Genomic DNA, 18,172 nt, shown 5'->3' on the forward strand with positions numbered 1-18,172 from the left:
CCTCCCACACCAACATTCACAAACACTCGCCCGTATTTACACCTAAAGTTTAGAGGGCTTTTTAACTATCATGAATAGATATTTGCAGTAGGTCTCCGGTTAATTTACATTTATAGGCATTCTTAATGTTTACTATATAGTACTTGTATTGTAATTTCTAGCAGGATGTGACCCACTAGCCAACTAACGTAGAGGTACCCATTTTTTACCGCTAGGTGAATTAAGGTAGCAGGTTTTAGTAGATTGACTCGTAATGGGATCGAAACAAGGACCGTTTGGCTGTGAGCTGAATTTTCTAACCTCCGTTACTCCAGGAAGTAAAGAAATACAAATAAAAGAGAAGGGATATAAGACAATGGTGCTGGTGGATCTATGACCGTTAACCAAGTACACAATATATAACAGCTGTTTTATTGACTTGATAAGACTCTACACAGAGCGAAACGTTGTCACAATTAGAGATTGTTCTGTACCTGTGCTTTGACTTGAGACGTGAAGGACTAGGGTATTTCGAATTCAGTAACCACATGATGCACTTCGGAACATTAAGGGATACCCTAGTCATCCACCCTGAATTTGCAAGTGCTGAGAGCAGTCTAAACATGGACAGGTGTAGCTAGTTGTAGTGTGTATTGTGCTGCACATGCAAGGAACCCGTGTCCTTCACCTCTCATACGGGTGTGGCAAGTTGTAGTGTGTACTCACCTATATGTGGTTGCAGTTGTCGATTCACAGCTCCTGGCCCAGTAGTATGTGTGTGTGTGTACTCACCTAGTTGTACTCACCTAGTTGAGGTTGCAGGGGTCGAGTCCAAGCTCCTGGCCCCGCCTCTTCACTGGTCGCTACTAGGTCACTCTTTCTGCTCCATGAGCTAAATTTATCTTACCTCTTCTTAAAACTATGTATGGATCCTGCCTCCACTACATCACTTCCCAGACTATTCCACTTCCTGACAACTCCGTGACTGAAGAAATACATCCTAATATCCCTGTGATTCATCTGAGTCTTGAACTTCCAATTGTGACCCTTTGTTGCTGTGTCCCATCTCTAGAACATCTTGTCTCTGTCCACCTTGTCAATTCCTCTCAGAATTTTATATGTCGTTATCATATCCCCTCTCTCTCCTGTCCTCCAGTGTCGTCAGGTCTATTTCCCTTAACCTCTCCTCGTAGGACATGCCCCTTAGATCCGGGACTAGTCTTGTTGCAGATAGTGCCGTCTGTGTAGATGAAGCTACAGAAAGGGAGGAGAATGATATCCTGTATAATTAACATTCGTGTACATATTATTGCAAGCTAATTCTCCCTATTTAATGTTCTTGTATATAACTCATTTCACTTTATTCCTATTGTATCTCTTTTTTTTCTATAATAATTTTCACGCATAATCATGACTGGTTTCTGCTGTATCTTAGAGCTAAGCTGTAAATAATAAGATACTACCGGGACTTCCCCAGTGGAAATATGTCACTTTGACTTTTTTGGGGGTTAGTCTATGTAATTTACACATTTGTTGCTATGTATGATAACTGTAATCACCTAAATTTGTATAACTGTATTTGTGTATCTGTACCTAAGATAAACTTATTATTTTTTACACATCAACATCAACAGGCAAACATAAACCACTGGGAAACGCCTGGGAAGTAGCGAGTAAATGTGAACAACAGTTTCTTATGCATTTCCTTGCCACGTAACGCATGTATATTTTGTCTCCTGAACGGTTCCCATCATGAGGATGGCTTTCCTGTGATACTCCATCACACATGATGGCTTTCCTGTGATACTCCATCACACATGATGGCTTTCCTGTGATACTCCATCACACAGGATGGCTTTCCTGTGATACGCTGTATAGCCCTTGTGGCTTAGCGCTTCTTTTTGATTATAATAATAATAATTTCCTGTGATACTCCATCACACAGGATGGCTTTCCTGTGATACTCCATCACACAGGATGGTTTTCCTGTTATATTCCATCACACAGGATGGTTTTCCTGTTATATTCCATCACACAGGATGGTTTTCCTGTTATATTCTATCACATAGGATGGTTTTCCTGTTATATTCCATCACACAGGATGGTTTTCCTGTTATATTCTATCACATAGGATGGTTTTCCTGTTATATTCCATCGCATAGGATGGTTTTCCTGTTATATTCCATCACATAGAATGGTTTTCCTGTGATACTCCATCACGCAGGATGGTTTTCTTGTTATATTTCATCACACAGGATGGTTTTCCTGTGACATTCCATCACACAGGATGGTTTTCCTGTGACATTCCATCAAACAGGATGGTTTTCCTGTTATATTCTATCACATAAGATGGTTTTCCTGTGATACTCTATCACATAGGATGGGTTCCCCGTTATACTCCATCACACAGGATACCTTTGGGTATGTATAGTAGTTAGAAGACGTGGTCTCAAGAGCTTGACCTTATCCCTAACTAATATACTAAGGTGAGAGTACTCACACACCAGTTAGTTTAATATGTTTATTATGCACCCCATACCCATCCTGTGGGCGGTAATCAAAAGATTAGTTATCTTCATTGTAGAATAATAAGAAAATATTATAACCTTTATATTATAATAATAAGGTAAAAGGACCCCAATGGAAATAAGTCACTCTGTCTGACTTTTTTGGGTTATCCTAGGTTCTCTACACATATGCTGCTATGTATGATAATTCTATGTAACTGTATTTGTGTATACCTGAATAAATTTACTTACTTACTTAGATAATTGGTCCAGGGACTGGACTCCAAAGTTTTGATAGCTGAGCAAGTTACAGAGGTAATGAACTCACATTTTTCAAAGGTAATAACTCACAATTTACAAAGGTAACCACCAACACGGGGTATTTACACTAAGTAGTGTTTTCTGTATGTCGAGGTGTATACTGTATATACAGAGAGGTGTATATACATATTTCTGTTTATATACACCGAGAGGATAATCTTTATTTATACCAGTACATGTACAAGGTATACAAGCCTAGCTAACATCAATGACATACTACTATATAGAAAGCCCCTTATGCTGAGCATTTCTGGTAAATTAGGTCAATTTTGTCCCTAGGATGCTACTCACACTAGTCGACCAGGTACCTATTTTACTGATAAGTGAACAGGGACAGCAGGTGTCTTAAAGGAACACAACCTAATGTTTCCACTCGTACCGGGGATCATTGTTCTGGCTTGAATTACGCTTTTCTTCATTTAATATTAATTAATATACATATATGGCAACTTAGTTGTGTATATTTAATCTTAAATATCTGGTAATTGCCTCATCAAGCGGAACTTTTTTTTGGCTTATGACGTCACACTGAACTTTAACCTTTCCGGGTTACAAGCCTCAAAATATTTCCGCGCAGTGACGTAATATCTATAATCATGTACCATATAAAGTAATACAAAAAAATATGATGCGATTAGTAAATAAAAATATGTTAGACGTAAGTAAGTAAAAATTTTGCTCGAATCTTCGAGAAATTATAATGGACATACGCTGGTAGCCCCTACAAGGGTGAATGTAAACAGTAAGGAGTGAGGCGACGGTGAGGTGAGACGAGTTTATTTATTTATTTATTTATTTATTTAGAAATTTTAGCATACAAACAGAGGTACAAAAAATACAGGTAAGAGCAGCATGCCAAAGCCACTTATATGCATAGCATTACGGGCTGGCTTAAGATTAACTAAGCAATGATGAAATCAGTGATAATACATTATTGTAAACAGATAACTATAAAATACAAATGAGTATTACAGACAGGTCCTATGGTTGCATGCATTGCTGTTCATTCAGTAGAATGGAGTATTCTGTTAGGTATTGTATTTAAAAAAATAACAAAGTTAGGTTTAACATTTGTGTGATATAATTGTGAGTAACATTTAGGATATACAATTTATATGGTTCAGTTATTCAGTATTTATTTGGTTTTGAGTGAGTAAGTGAACTTTGAGAAGAGACTTGAATTTATAAACAGGTAGTGTTTCTTTTATATTTACAGGTAATGAGTTCCAGATTTTAGGGCCTTTTATGTGCATTGAGTTTTTGCATAGCGTGAGATGGACACGAGGAACATCAAAGAGTGATCTGTGCCTTGTATTATGGTCATGTGTTCTGTTGAGGTTGGCAAGGAGATGTTTGAGGGGAGGGTTAATATCAGAGTTAAGTGTTCTATGTATGTAATAGGTGCAGTAATAAGTATGGATGTTTTGTATGGTGAGTAGGTTGAGTGTTTTGAATATTGGTGGAGTGTGCTGCCTGTAGTGAGAATTTGTTATCATTCTAACTTTAGTAACTTTATTTAGTAACTTTATTTAGGTACAAGTACACGTAAATGCAGTTACACAAGTTATCATACATGCATGCTAGTGGCTTAATTTGTATTTAACAGTATTTTATTACATGTAATATTACACGCCCCGGCAAGGATGAAAAGATTACGCGTGTTTTCTTACACCTGTTGTCCTGTCCACCTAGCAAGCAAGTAGGTACCTTAAATTTGTTGTCCTGTTCACCTAGCAAGCAAGTAGGTACCTTAAATTTGTTGTCCTGTTCACCTAGCAAGCAAGTAGGTACCTTAAATTTGTTGTCCTGTTCACCTAGCAAGCAAGTAGGTACCTCAAATTTGTTGTTCTGTTCACCTAGCAAGCAAGTAGGTACCTTAAATTTGTTGTCCTGTTCACCTAGCAAGCAAGTAGGTACCTTAAATTTGTTGTCCTGTTCACCTAGCAAGCAAGTAGGTACCTTAAATTTGTTGTCCTGTTCACCTAGCAAGCAAGTAGGTACCTTAAATTTGTTGCCCTGTTCACCTAGCAAGCAAGTAGGTAAATTAGACATATGTGCAACTCTTGGGTATCTTTATTGAGGAAACGTTTCGCCACACAGTGGCTTCATCAGTCCATACGTAGGAGAAACTTGAAGAACAGGAGGAGAATGAGGTAATCAGTCCCTCAACCTTGAGTCGATGTGTTCAGTCCATCAATCTTGAATAGAATACGGCATATGAGCTGAGAAGCAGCTTATAAACCGTATTGCAGGAGAGGTGCAGCAGTCATAGGTGGTGTCACATTTGTTCAGTGTGGAAGTAGGTCGTGCCCAAGAATTAGGCAAGCAAAGAATTCCTAAGTATTAAGATCCCAAGAAGTTGCAGTGTCTGACAGGTTTGTAGATGAATGGTTCAGAGAACCGACATGTTGATAAATTAGACACATGTGCAACTCTTGGGTATCTTTATTGGTTTATAAGCTGCTTCTCAGCTCATATGCCGTATTCTATTCAAGATTGATGGACTGAACACATCGACTCAAGGTTGAGGGACTGATTACCTCATTCTCCTCCTGTTCTTCAAGTTTCTCCTACGTATGGACTGATGAAGCCTCTGTGTGGTGAAACGTTTCCTCAATAAGATACCCAAGAGTTGCACATGTGTCTAATTTATCAACATGTCGGTTCTCTGAACCATTCATCTACAAAGCAAGTAGGTACCTGGGTGTTAGTGGACTGGTGTGGGTCGCATCTTGGGGTACAAGATTGAGGACCTCAATGGAAATAAGACAGAGTCCTTGATGACGCACTCCCTTTCTTGAGTTATCCTGGTGGCTAACCCTCCGGGGTTAAAAATCCGAACAGAATCTTATCTCTTACATAAAGAAATAAAGTTGTTTGTGTTTTTTGTGTGGTAACGTGTAAATTTCCTAGGATACCTCCCTCCCCCTCCCCCCCAAAAATGCCAAATATTATAATGGTTTGGTATGTCTTGAAGTTATGGTTTTGCCCGTGTTGCTTACATTAACCACAAATTAGCCTCATATGGCAAAGATATGGTACCTCACCCTGAATTTATATGTACTGAGGCTCAAGGGTATGTTGGTGTGCATATATCCATTAAGATAGATAAGGTAACATAAGATTTTGTTTGGGTTTTTAACCCTGGAGGGTTAGCTGCCCAGAATAACCAAAGAAAGTAGTGCAGTGCATCATTGAGAACTGTTTGTTTTATTTCCATTAGGGTTCTTCAGTCTTGTCCCCCAGGATGCGACCCACACCAGTAGATTAACACCCAGGTACCTACTTGCTAAATGAACAAGGACAGCAGGTGTAAGGAGACATGCCTAACGGTTTCACCTGGCCGGGGATTAAACCACGGACACCAGTGTGAGGTGAGAGTGTTGCCTACCAGCCCATGGGACACCCACCACCATTAAATTGTTAGCATCTATTCTTCATAGATTCATATAGTGCTACATACTAATTTACATTAGATATGTTTCTAAAGTTACCAACGAATCCCGGCTATGTCTCAAAATATTCCTCAAACTTTTGTTGATTTCAAAAGAAAGAACATTCAAAAAGATATTTGGTCGTGGAGAAATCCAATGTGCATACATATTTTCAATAAAGTTTTCTGGTTCATTTTCAGTTTGCTTGAGGCTATTTGATGGTCAGCTGGGTGCCTAAATTTAAACAGATATTGAACAGTGTTGCTAGATAAACAACATTCAGCTTTTTCAGTTTGCTTAATTGTGGTTAAATGCTGTGTTTTTTAATAGGTTTATGTAACCTAATCCAACCTAATCTATAAATTGGTCACTAATTGATAGATATTTAAATAGCCTTTAAAAAACTTTATCAGATTTCTAGGCAGGTAGATGCTTCCTTTTAATTTAAAATCGTGTACTAAGCCAGAGGAAATAGGCATCCTTGAAAATCTGCAAATATAGGACTTAATTTGTTTGTGAGAGAAATTTTGTTAAAACCATAAATAATAGAAATCAGCTAATTTAGAGAACCCTGAATTTGTAGGGAACACTGTACATTTTTTATTTTTTTTTATTATCACACTGGCCGATTCCCACCAAGGCAGGGTGGCCCGAAAAAGAAAAACTTTCACCATCATTCACTCCATCACTGTCTTGCCAGAAGGGTGCTTTACACTACAGTTTTTAAACTGCAACATTAACACCCCTCCTTCAGAGTGCAGGCACTGTACTTCCCATCTCCAGGACTCAAGTCCGGCCTGCCGGTTTCCCTGAACCCCTTCATAAATGTTACTTTGCTCACACTCCAACAGCACATCAAGTATTAAAAACCATTCGTCTCCATTCACTCCTATCAAACACGCTCACGCACGCCTGCTGTAAGTCCAAGCCCCTCGCACACAAAACCTCCTTTACCCCCTCCCTCCAACCTTTCCTAGGCCGACCCCTACCCCGCCTTCCTTCCACTACAGACTGACACACTCTTGAAGTCATTCTGTTTCGCTCCATTCTCTCTACATGTCCGAACCACCTCAACAACCCTTCCTCAGCCCTCTGGACAACAGTTTTGGTAATCCCGCACTTCCTCCTAACTTCCAAACTACGAATTCTCTGCATTATATTCACACCACACATTGCCCTCAGACATGACATCTCCACTGCCTCCAGCCTTCTCCTCGCTGCAACATTCATCACCCATGCTTCACACCCATATAAGAGTGTTGGTAAAACTATACTCTCATACATTCCCCTCTTTGCCTCCAAGGACAAAGTTCTTTGTCTCCACAGACTCCTAAGTGCACCACTCACCCTTTTCCCCTCATCAATTCTATGATTCACCTCATCCTTCATAGACCCATCCGCTGACACGTCCACTCCCAAATATCTGAATACATTCACCTCCTCCATACTCTCTCCCTCCAATCTGATATCCAATCTTTCATCACCTAATATTTTTGTTATCCTCATAACCTTACTCTTTCCTGTATTCACTTTTAATTTTCTTCTTTTGCACACCCTACCAAATTCATCCACCAATCTCTGCAACTTCTCTTCAGAATCTCCCAAGAGCACAGTGTCATCAGCAAAGAGCAACTGTGACAACTCCCACTTTATGTGTGATTCTTTATCTTTTAACTCCACGCCTCTTGTCAAGACCCTCGCATTTACTTCTCTTACAACCCCATCTATACTGTACTTTTATCTGCTTAAATTACTAGTCTTACTTATGTTATATGCTTTATCAACATTTGGTGTCACTTTATGATGCTTTAAAATATGGTACTGTATCTTTGTTTTTTCTAATGTGGATTAGTACATTTTTATTTTGAAAGTAAACTACTTTTCCAAAATGTCAATTATTTTTTCTTAGTGGTGAATATGCAAAGGTTTAATGATAGTTGTAAAATATGCATATAGTGAACTTAGATGTGATTGTGCTAAACTTTTCTGTATTTTTCAGATACATTAGCAGCCATGAGTCTTATGGCCAAAGGCGGCTCTGAGGGGCCTGGTTTTATTGGAATTCGGTTTTGTCAGGAGTGCAACAACATGTTGTATCCCCGAGAAGACAAGGTGACTTTGTACAGTATACATATGCATTACTGTCACCCTCATGGTTTATGGTGCTGCACATGAAGCTTCCATAATATATACACTATTCGTATACAGTATTTACTTTCTATAAATAACAAAAAAAGGCACAATACCGTGACTGGAACGATACACAAATAACCCGCACATAAAAGAGAGAAGCTTACGAAGACGTTTCGGTCCGACTTGGACCATTGACAAAGTCACACTAACCAGAAGTGGAGCAGGATGGCTATATATAGGCAGGAGGAGGTGGTGGTAGTAGTAGTAGTAGTACAAGAATGGTATATAATACTGACAAGATGAAATTAAGACACATGCGCAACACCCGGGCATCCCTATCGTAGATGTTTCGCCATCCAGCCAGCCACTGGATGACGAAACGTCCACAACAAAGACAACCAGACGCCGCACATGTGTCTTAATTTCATCAGTAGTGTAGTAGTAGTAGTAGTAGAAGAGGTAGTAGTAGTGGTAGTGGTAGAAGTGGGAAATAAGGAGGATGAGCCAGTCAAATACAAAGGAAGGGGAGCACTGCAAGAGAGCTAGGTTCCCACTGAGGGAGAGCAAGCGCACAGAGGTGCGTGAAAGGGGAAGTGGTGAAATAAATGAAGAAGGAACAGAAACATGAGACAGAAGAGAGAGAGACAACCCAGAGGAGAAAAGGAAAGAGGAAAGGGGAAGAGGGAGAAGAAGAAAAAGAAAAAGAAAAAATGAGGAGTCAGGTTAAGTCACGGGTGTTCTGAAGTTTGGAGCATTTTACAATGTAGTGGGAGAGGAAGGCATCTACAGAGACAAAGCCAGGGCTAAGGTTCATACAAGGAAAGTTGTGTATTAGAGAGGATTCAACTAGACGGCGACTGTTCGAGTTGGAAGTAGGGAAGACAGTTTTAGCAGAAGACCAGTCAATAGGATGGCTATGATCTCTGACGTGACAGAAAAGAGCATTGTTAGTGTCGGCAAGCCTAACACTATTTTTGTGCTGCTCCCTAAGTCTGTCAGAAAGAGAACGGCCAGTTTCTCCGAAGTATTGAAGAGGACAGGAGGAGCAAGAAATAGAGTAGACACCAGGAACGTCTGTAGAGGGAGGAGAGGTATGAACGAGATTAGTGCGAAGAGTGTTAGTCTGGCGGAAGGTAAGCTTGATGTCTAAGGGACGGAGAGAATTGTTGAGATTAGTGTGACTTTGTCAATGGTCCATGTCGGACCGAAACGTCGTCGTAAGCTTCTCTCTTTTATGTGCGGGTTATTTGTGTATAGTATTTACTTTCTCATTGTATGGTGTGAATAATCCATTTTGTTTAAATTTTTTAGCACCAACAATCTCCCACCAGTGTAGGTGCCTAGCCAGATGTGTCCGGATATCACAATTCAAAGAACCCCTGAATGGCAATATCCCCACCCCATTATGGTCATTAAGTGAATGATAAGTGTGTGGGGTAATCAGATATGAACTGAGTAAGAGTAGGGTAGCTTGGAATGACAGTTAATGTGTCATTCAGACTGCTGCTAGGAAATATTCACTTACAGCAACAAAATAAAAATGGATAATGCTGCTGTTTTTGTTAGGTAATAAAATTAATTTGTCTTGTATATGTATTTTACTTGAAATATATATTAATTTTAAAATTATGCATACAGTACAGATTTTTAATTTTCGTCATTAAAATTTTAAGATGAGTGTTTTGTATACATCTTAATATATATATTTTTTTATTAACACATTGGCCGTTTCCCACCAAGGCAGGGTGGCCCGAAAAAGAAAAACTTTCATCATTCGCTCCATAACTATCTTGCCAGAGGCATGCTTACACCACAGTTAAAACTGCAACACTAACACCCCTCCTTCAGAGTGCTGGCACTGTACTTCCTATCTCCAGGACTCAAGTCTGGCCTGCTGGTTTCCCTGAATCTCTTCATAAATGTTACTGTGCTTAGACTCCAATAGCATGTCAAGTCCTAAAAACTATTTGTCTCCATTTGCTCCTATCTAACTCACTCACGCATGCTTGCTAGAAATCCAAGCCCCTCACACACAAAACCTCCTTTACCCCCTCCCTCCAACATTTCCTAGGCCGACCCCTACCCCACCTTCTCTCCACTACAGATTTGTACACTCGAAGTCATTCTGTTTTGTTCCACCCTCTCTCCATGTCCAAACCATCTCAATAACCCCCTCCTCAGCCCTCTGGATAATAGTTTTGGTAATCCCGCACCTACTCCAAATCTCCAGACTATGGACTCTCTGCATTATGTTCACACCACACATTGCTCTCACAAATGACATCTCTACTGCCTCCAGCCTTCTCCTTGTTGCAACATTCACCACCCATGCCTCACACCCAAACAAGAGCATTGGTATAACTATACTCTTATACATTCCCCTCTTTGCTTTCATGGACAAAGTTCTTTGTCTCCTCAGACTCCTCAGTGCACCGCTCACCTTTTTTCCCTCATTGATTCTATGATTCACCTCATCTTTTGTAGACCCATCTGCAGACACGTCCACTCCCAAATATATGAATACATTCACCTCCTCCATACTCTCTCCTCCAATCTGATATCCAGTCTTCCATTTTGGTTATCCTCATCACCTTACTCTTTCCTACATTCACTTTTAATTTCCTTCTTTTACATACCCTACCAAACTCATCAACCAACCTCTGCAACTTCTCTTCAGAATCTCCCAAAAATACAGTGTCATCAGCAAAAAGCAACTCTGACAAGTACCACTTTGTGTTAGATTCTTTATCTTTTAACCCCACACCTCTTGCCAACACCTGAGCATTCACTTCTCTTACAACTCCATCTATGAATATATTGAACAACCATGGTGACATCACACATCTCTGCCTCAGGCCTACTTTTACTGGGAAACAATCTCCCTCTCGCCTGCATACTCTAACCTGAGCCTCACTATCCTCGTAAAGGCTCTTCACTGCTTTCAATAACCTACCTCCTATTCAATATATTTACAATATCTGCCACATTACCCCCTATCCACCCTATCATATTTTTTTTTTTCAACAAACCGGCTGTATCCCACCAAGGCAGGGTGGCCCAAAAAGAAAAACGAAAGTTTCTCTTTTTAAATTTAGTAATTTATACGGGAGGAGGAGTTACTAGGCCCTTGCTCCCGGCATTTTAGTCGCCTCTTACAACACACATGGCTTACAGAGGAAGAATTCTGTTCCACTTCCCCATTGAGATAAGAGGAAATAAACAAGAACAAGAACTAGAAAGAAAATAGAAGAAAACCCAGAAGGGTGTGTATATATATGCTACCGCCCAGGACGGTAGTACCTTCCTGGGTGGTTGCTGTCTACCAACCTACTACCTACAACCCTATCATATACCTTTTCCAAATCCATAAATGCCACAAAAACCTCTTTGCCCTTATCTAAATATTGTTCACCTACATGTTTCACTGCAAACACTTGATCTACACACCCCCTACCCTTCCTAAAGCCTCCTTGTTCATTTGCTATCCTGCTCTCCATCTTACTCTTAATTCTTTCAATAATAACTCTACCATACACTTTACCAAGTATACTCAATAGACTCTTTTTTTTTGTTTTTTTTCAACAAACCGGCTGTATCCCACCGAGGCAGGTGGCCCAAAAAGAAAAACAAAAGTTTCTCTTTTCAAATTTAGTAATTTATACAGGAGAAGGGGTTACTAGCCCCTTGCTCCCGGCATCTTATTCGCCTTTTACAACACGCATGGATTACGGAAGAAAAATTCTGTTCCACTTCCCCATGGAGATAAGAAGAAATAAACAAGAACAAGAACTAGAAAGAAAATAGCAGAAAACCCAGAAGGGTGTGTATATATATGCTTGTACATGTATGTGTAGTGTGACTTAAGTGTAAGTAGAAGTAGCAAGATGTACCTGAAATCTTGCATGTTTATGAGACAGAAAAAAGGACACCAGCAATCCTACCATCATGTAAAACAGTTACATTCTTTCGTTTTACACTCACTTGGCAGGACGGTAGTACCTCCCTGGGTGGTTGCTGTCTACCAACCTACTACCTACAACCCACCCCTCAAGGAAGGTTCCTTGATGTTGGTGAGGGGCTCTTGATTTAGGGAATTGGATCTGTGCTCCAGTTCCCCGAATTAAGCCTGAATGCCTTCCACATCCCCCCCCCCCAGGCACTGTATAATCCTCCGGGTTTAGCGCTTCCCCCTTGATTATAATAATAATACCTACAACCCTATCATATACCTATTCGAAATCCATAAATGCCACAAAAACCTCTTTGCCCTTATCTTAATGCTGTTCACCTATATGTTTCACTGCAAACACTTGATCTACACACCCCTACCCTTCCTAAAGCCTTCTTGTTCATTTGCTATCCTGCTCTCCATCTTACTCTTAATTCTTTCAATAATAACTCTACCATACACTTTACCAGGTATACTCAATAGACTTATTCCTCTATAATTTTTACACTCTTTTGTCCCCTTTGCCTTTATACAAGGGAGTTATGCATGCTCTCTGCCAATCCCTAGGTACCTTACCCTCTTCTGTACATTTATTAAATTAAAAGCACTAACCACTCCAAAACTATCCCCACCTGTTTTTAACATTTCTATCTTTATCTCATCAATCCCAGCTGCTTTACCCCCTTTCATTGTACCCACTGCCCCAAGCAGTTCCCCCACATTTATAACTGGTTCTTCCTCACTCCTATAAGATGTTATTCCTCCTTGCCCTATACACAAAATCACAGCTTCCCTATCTTCATTAACATTTAACAATTCCTCAAAATATTCCTTCCGTCTTCCCGATACCTCTAACTCTCCATTTAATAACTCTCCTCTCCTTGTTTTTAACTAACAAATCCATTTGTTTCGTAGACTTTCTCATCTTATTAATCTCACTCCAAAACTTTTTCTTATTTTCGACAAAATTTGTTGATAACATCTCACCCACTCTCTCATTTGCTCTCTTTTTACATTGCTTCACCAGTCCCTTAACCTCCCCTTTTCTTTCCATATGCACTTCCCTCCTTGCATCACTTCTACTTTGTAAAAACCTCTCATATGCTAACTTTTTCTCTCTTACTACTCTCTTCACATCATCATTCCACCAATCGTGCTTCTTCCCTCCCGCACCCACTTTCCTGTAACCACAAACTTCTGCTGAACACACTAACACTATATTCTTAAACTTACCCCATACATTTTCTACCCCATTGCCTATACTCACACTAGCCCATCTGTCCCCCAACAGTTGTTTATATCATACCCTAACTGCCTCCTCCTTCACTTTATAAACCTTCACCTCTCTCTTACTTGATGCTTCCATTTTCCTTGTATCCCATCAGTCTTTTACTCTCACTGTAGCTACATCTAAAAAGTTATCTGGTACATATATGTGTTGCCCCTCTATAAACATGTACATCCTGAAATCTACCCAACAGTCTTTTATCTACCAATACGTGTAGTTCAACAAACTACTGTCATTATGCCCTATATCATATCTTGTATACTTATTTATCCTCTTTTTCTTAAAATATGTGTTACCTATAACCAAACCCCTTTCTATACGAAGTTCAATCAAATGCTCCCCATTATCATTTGCACCTGGCACCCCAAACTTACCTATCACACCTTTCAATGTTTCTCCTGCTTAAGCATTTAGGTCCCCTACCACAATTACTCTCTCACTTGGTTCAAAAGTTCCTACACACTTGCTTAATTAACATCTCCCAAAATCACTCTCTTCGACACTCCTCTCTTCTCCAGGTGCATACACACTTATTATGACCCACTTTTCACATCCAACCCATATTTTAATCCACATAATCCTAGAATTTCTATGTAGTAGGCTGGTAGACAGCAACCACCCAGGGAGGTACTACCGTCCTGCCAAGTGAGTGTAAAACGAGAGCCTGTAATTGTTTTACATGATGGTAGGATTGCCAGTGTCCTTTTTTGTCTCATAAACATGCAAGATTTCAGGTACGTCTTGCTACTTCTGCTTACACTTAGGTCACACTACACATACATGTACAAACATATATATACACACCCATCTGGGTTTTCCTCTATTTTCTTTCTAGTTCTTGTTTATTTCCTCTTACCTCTATGGGGAAGTGGAGCAGAATTCTTCCTCCGTAAGCCATGCGTGTTGTAAGAGGCGACTAAAATGCCGGGAGCAAGGGGCTAGTAACCTCTTCTCCTGTATATATTACTAAATGTAAAAGGAGAAACTTTCATTTTTCCTTTTGGGTCACCCCGCCTAGGTGGGATACGGCCGGTTTGTTGAAAGAAAGAAAGAATCCTAGAATTTATTCATTTCCTTATATTAATATGTTTTGTGCTCAAGATTTTGAACCATCTATACATAAAAAATTTCAAGGAAGTACAAAGATATAAAAATAAAAAGGGAGCTTATTTTATTTGAAATAATTTTCTGCATGCAGTGATCTTGTGTAATTGAAGTCAAGTAACTGGTTTAGTGGAGAGGCATCAGTAAGAATAGACAGCATGATTTTGGGAATATAATGGTAAAATTTTTTCTCAGATTCAACAATAAAATTTTGAAAATATTTTTCTGTGCAAAAAATGTAGTATGCTCAGAGGTACTGTAGTGTGGAATATGCTTGTTGGCATAAAATGGTGAGATAATGAGCTATACAGTGATCTTTTCCTTTAATATCAGGAAAAATTAAACTCGACTGCTGACTTCTGTCATGGCAGGGTGACTCCAACAAAAATGCATTCTCCAACATTCACTCGATTAGTAGTTCACCGAGTGCTGAACCTAATCTTTACAGAAATGTTTAGAGGGTAAAGGAAGCAAAATGCTTTTTTTTTTTACAGCGAAACTAAAAGATGTTAGGGAAAGGGCACTTAGAAACGGATTAAAAAACAAGTAAAGGAAGAGGGTACATGAAAACAAAGTTTAAAGATAGTGAAAATGTTTATGTGGAAAGGATCTTTTGGTTTTGAGCTTTGTAAGGATTGGAAGGTGTGCGGATAAGACTATCTGCTGCTCTGTGGTTTGGTTGAGAAGGTTCTGTGTATTAGATATGGATAGATGTAGCTGTCTATTACTTTATTATCCTTGCCTGTCGAGTAAAAGAGGCTATCATATTTTGTGTGCCTAACTGCTGGTCAGCTAATTTGACTTTAAATAAACTAAAACAAAATTAATTTATAAAATGATTAAATATTTTATGCCCTTATCCTCAATAGATGCTAATTTATTTTAAATAGCAGCATATCTTATAGGTACAGTATTTTTAAACGTATATTTTTTTTTTTTAGGAGAACAAGATACTGCTGTATGCTTGTCGAAATTGTGATTATAAGATGCCTACTGAAAACAACTGTATCTACGTCAACAAACTTATGCACGAGATTGACGAGCTGCGTCACATAAACCCAGAAGTTATACAGGCAAGTATTTTTATGCTTAGTGAAGGGAATGTTGTAATACTTTGTCTCTTAGCAAATCATAAGCAGACTTGAGATTCTTGATACAACATTAACTTTTTTATGGAACACTTACAGTATAGTCATCAAAAGTCACTTTCTTGCATAAATGCGGTGAAAACTTGATACAGGGTACAAACTAGGTTTAAAATTCTCTACTGTATTTTATGTTAATGGTAATAAAAATCATTAATCTCTCATGCATTGTTTACATGTAAACCATGTATTCTTGCACTTACTGTTACTTTTTTTGCCTCTGTACCCTTTGTATGGCATATAAGCTTGTCTTTTTTTCTTTTTCCTCCCTGTAAACATTCCCATTTATGTACAGTTTTTTTTTTTCTCTCAACAAGTTGGCCATTTCCCACTGAGGCAGGGTGACCCAAAAAGAAAGGAAATTCCCAAAAAGAAAATACTTTTATCATCATTCAACACTAAAATAAATTAAAAGCAGATGTAATTACTGTTGAGGACACACAAATCTGCGCCCAGTAAATACACCCGCCCGGGTAGGCTAGAAACATAGTCCAGCCAGAAGGGAAGAACTCTACCTAGACCAAAACCAGTTTATATTGCAGAAAAATCTTAACTACACATTTATGATGCTTTCTACAAGCTGCAACTGCATCACCTGCATAATTATGTTTTACTTTAGTAGTGCCTCAAGGGCATAGTTTAAAAACATGGTGCTTTCCTTTAATAGCATTGTCTGTCAAACTTGGCTTGCTTCTAAGCCTGAGATTTGACATGTCTTCTTTGTTTGTTTTGCATTTGCTATCCAGAAGTGCCTGGCTCATTTGAAAATTCATAGCTAGCATAAAGCACTAGCCTGGATTGTTTAATACAAAGTTTACAACTTGCCTGGCTAGACAGGCCTACCGTAAATAAAATCTGAATCTCCCACCTTATCTCTTTCCTTTATTTGTTTATTAATTTCTTACAGTTAAAACAACTGCTCTTGCACTATGTTTTAATTTGCTTTTCTGGTAAGTGCTCCCCACCCAGAGAAAGTGGGGAAAAGGAGTAATGACAATGAATTTGAATTAGGATGATTAAAAAATTAATTTCTTTTATTTTTCCAAAGGATCCAACACTGCCTCGAACTGATGACCATCCTTGCCCTAGGTGCAATACACGTGATGCTGTATTTTTCCAAGCACAGACAAGAAGAGCTGAAGATGAGATGAGGCTGTATTACGTGTGCTGCAACACAGAATGTACACACCGCTGGACTGAATGAATTTCTCTTAGTTTAAGAATATTACTTGTATAGAAGATGGTTGCAGATTTTTATGGATATCTCTATTTTATTGATTTAGTATGAGAGGAAAATGTTTGTACCTAAATAAAGGGATTGTTTAGATAATTATTTTCTAAACCCTTTCCATCTGTAGAGATAAGTAAATAGCTGATGTAAGAAATGACATTTACTCCTGAGACACATTACTCATATTGTACAATTATTTTTCTTTGTAGAAATAATGTAATTATTCTCAAATGTTTGTTTGTTTATTAAATTGGTTATAAGATGTATATTAATAATCCCTTTAATAGAAAGTAAGGAAAGCACAATGTACTGATAGTTATAATAAAGATACTGTATTATTTCCTATTAGCAGTAAAATTTTTTTCTGTTTCATTTTCTAGATGGGTGGGTTAAGGAAGAATAAGCATCTTATGTTACTAGTGGAAATATATTTTTATTTTTGCATTTGTTTCAACAGTTTTTCCAGCATATTTATATATATTTTTTCCATGGTTTGCTCCTTCACATTTGTATACCTTTTCTTCCTGAAGCATGGTTTGAGCACTCTGCATACATTTGACAGGTATGCTTTCTCTTCCTCTTGGGTGCACTGAACACTTCATATTTTTGACAGGTATGCTGTCTTGATGTGCGTGTATTTGTAGCAGCAGAACACACACACTTGTGGATATATCAATATGTACGTAAGCACTTAAAAGTTTGCTTTAATCCCTATTTTGGGGATTTAAGTATGCTTGAAGGGTGGAGTACAGGTGACATGATCCTCCATCTAATGGATAGGCCTTAAGGCAAATGAATAGCTTATTTAACATGTATTTCATCTAGCCTTGCAGTCCCTTCGCTTGTTCTTTCAAATAATTTCTATACCTTGCATAATCCTCTCATTTTTTTTTTAATGAACTGACTGCATCCCACTGAGGCAGGGTGATCTAGAAAAAGAAAGTTTTTCTTTTTAAATTTAGTATTTTATACAGGAGAATGGGTTACTAGCCCCTTGCTCCTGGCATTTTAATTGCCTCTGGTGACACACATGGCTTAGAGGAAGAATTCCTTTCCACTTACCCTTGGAGAACATTGTTCA

The 18,172-nt window shown here is 38.7% G+C and overlaps 1 protein-coding gene across 3 annotated transcripts; it reads left to right on the forward strand.

Moving 5' to 3' along the window:
• The first annotated feature begins 3,456 nt into the window (after positions 1-3,456).
• Polr2I (RNA polymerase II subunit RpII15) lies at positions 3,457-17,451 on the forward strand. Of its 3 annotated transcripts, none has more exons than XM_053773687.2 (4): positions 3,457-3,572; positions 8,241-8,353; positions 15,657-15,788; positions 16,909-17,451. In XM_053773687.2, the coding sequence occupies exons 2-4, from the start codon at positions 8,255-8,257 to the stop codon at positions 17,062-17,064; spliced, it is 387 nt and encodes a 128-aa protein (XP_053629662.1). In that variant the 5' UTR covers positions 3,457-3,572; positions 8,241-8,254; the 3' UTR covers positions 17,065-17,451. The 3 variants fall into 3 exon arrangements, with proteins under 3 accessions (XP_053629662.1, XP_053629661.1, XP_069940337.1); XM_053773686.1 differs by lacking the exon at positions 3,457-3,572 and adding an exon at positions 3,776-3,839; XM_070084236.1 differs by lacking the exon at positions 3,457-3,572 and adding an exon at positions 6,158-6,181.
• Positions 17,452-18,172: the final 721 nt, after the last annotated feature.

This window comes from Cherax quadricarinatus, chromosome 12 (assembly GCF_038502225.1).
Source record: "Cherax quadricarinatus isolate ZL_2023a chromosome 12, ASM3850222v1, whole genome shotgun sequence".
NCBI classification, from domain to species: Eukaryota; Metazoa; Arthropoda; class Malacostraca; order Decapoda; family Parastacidae; genus Cherax; species Cherax quadricarinatus.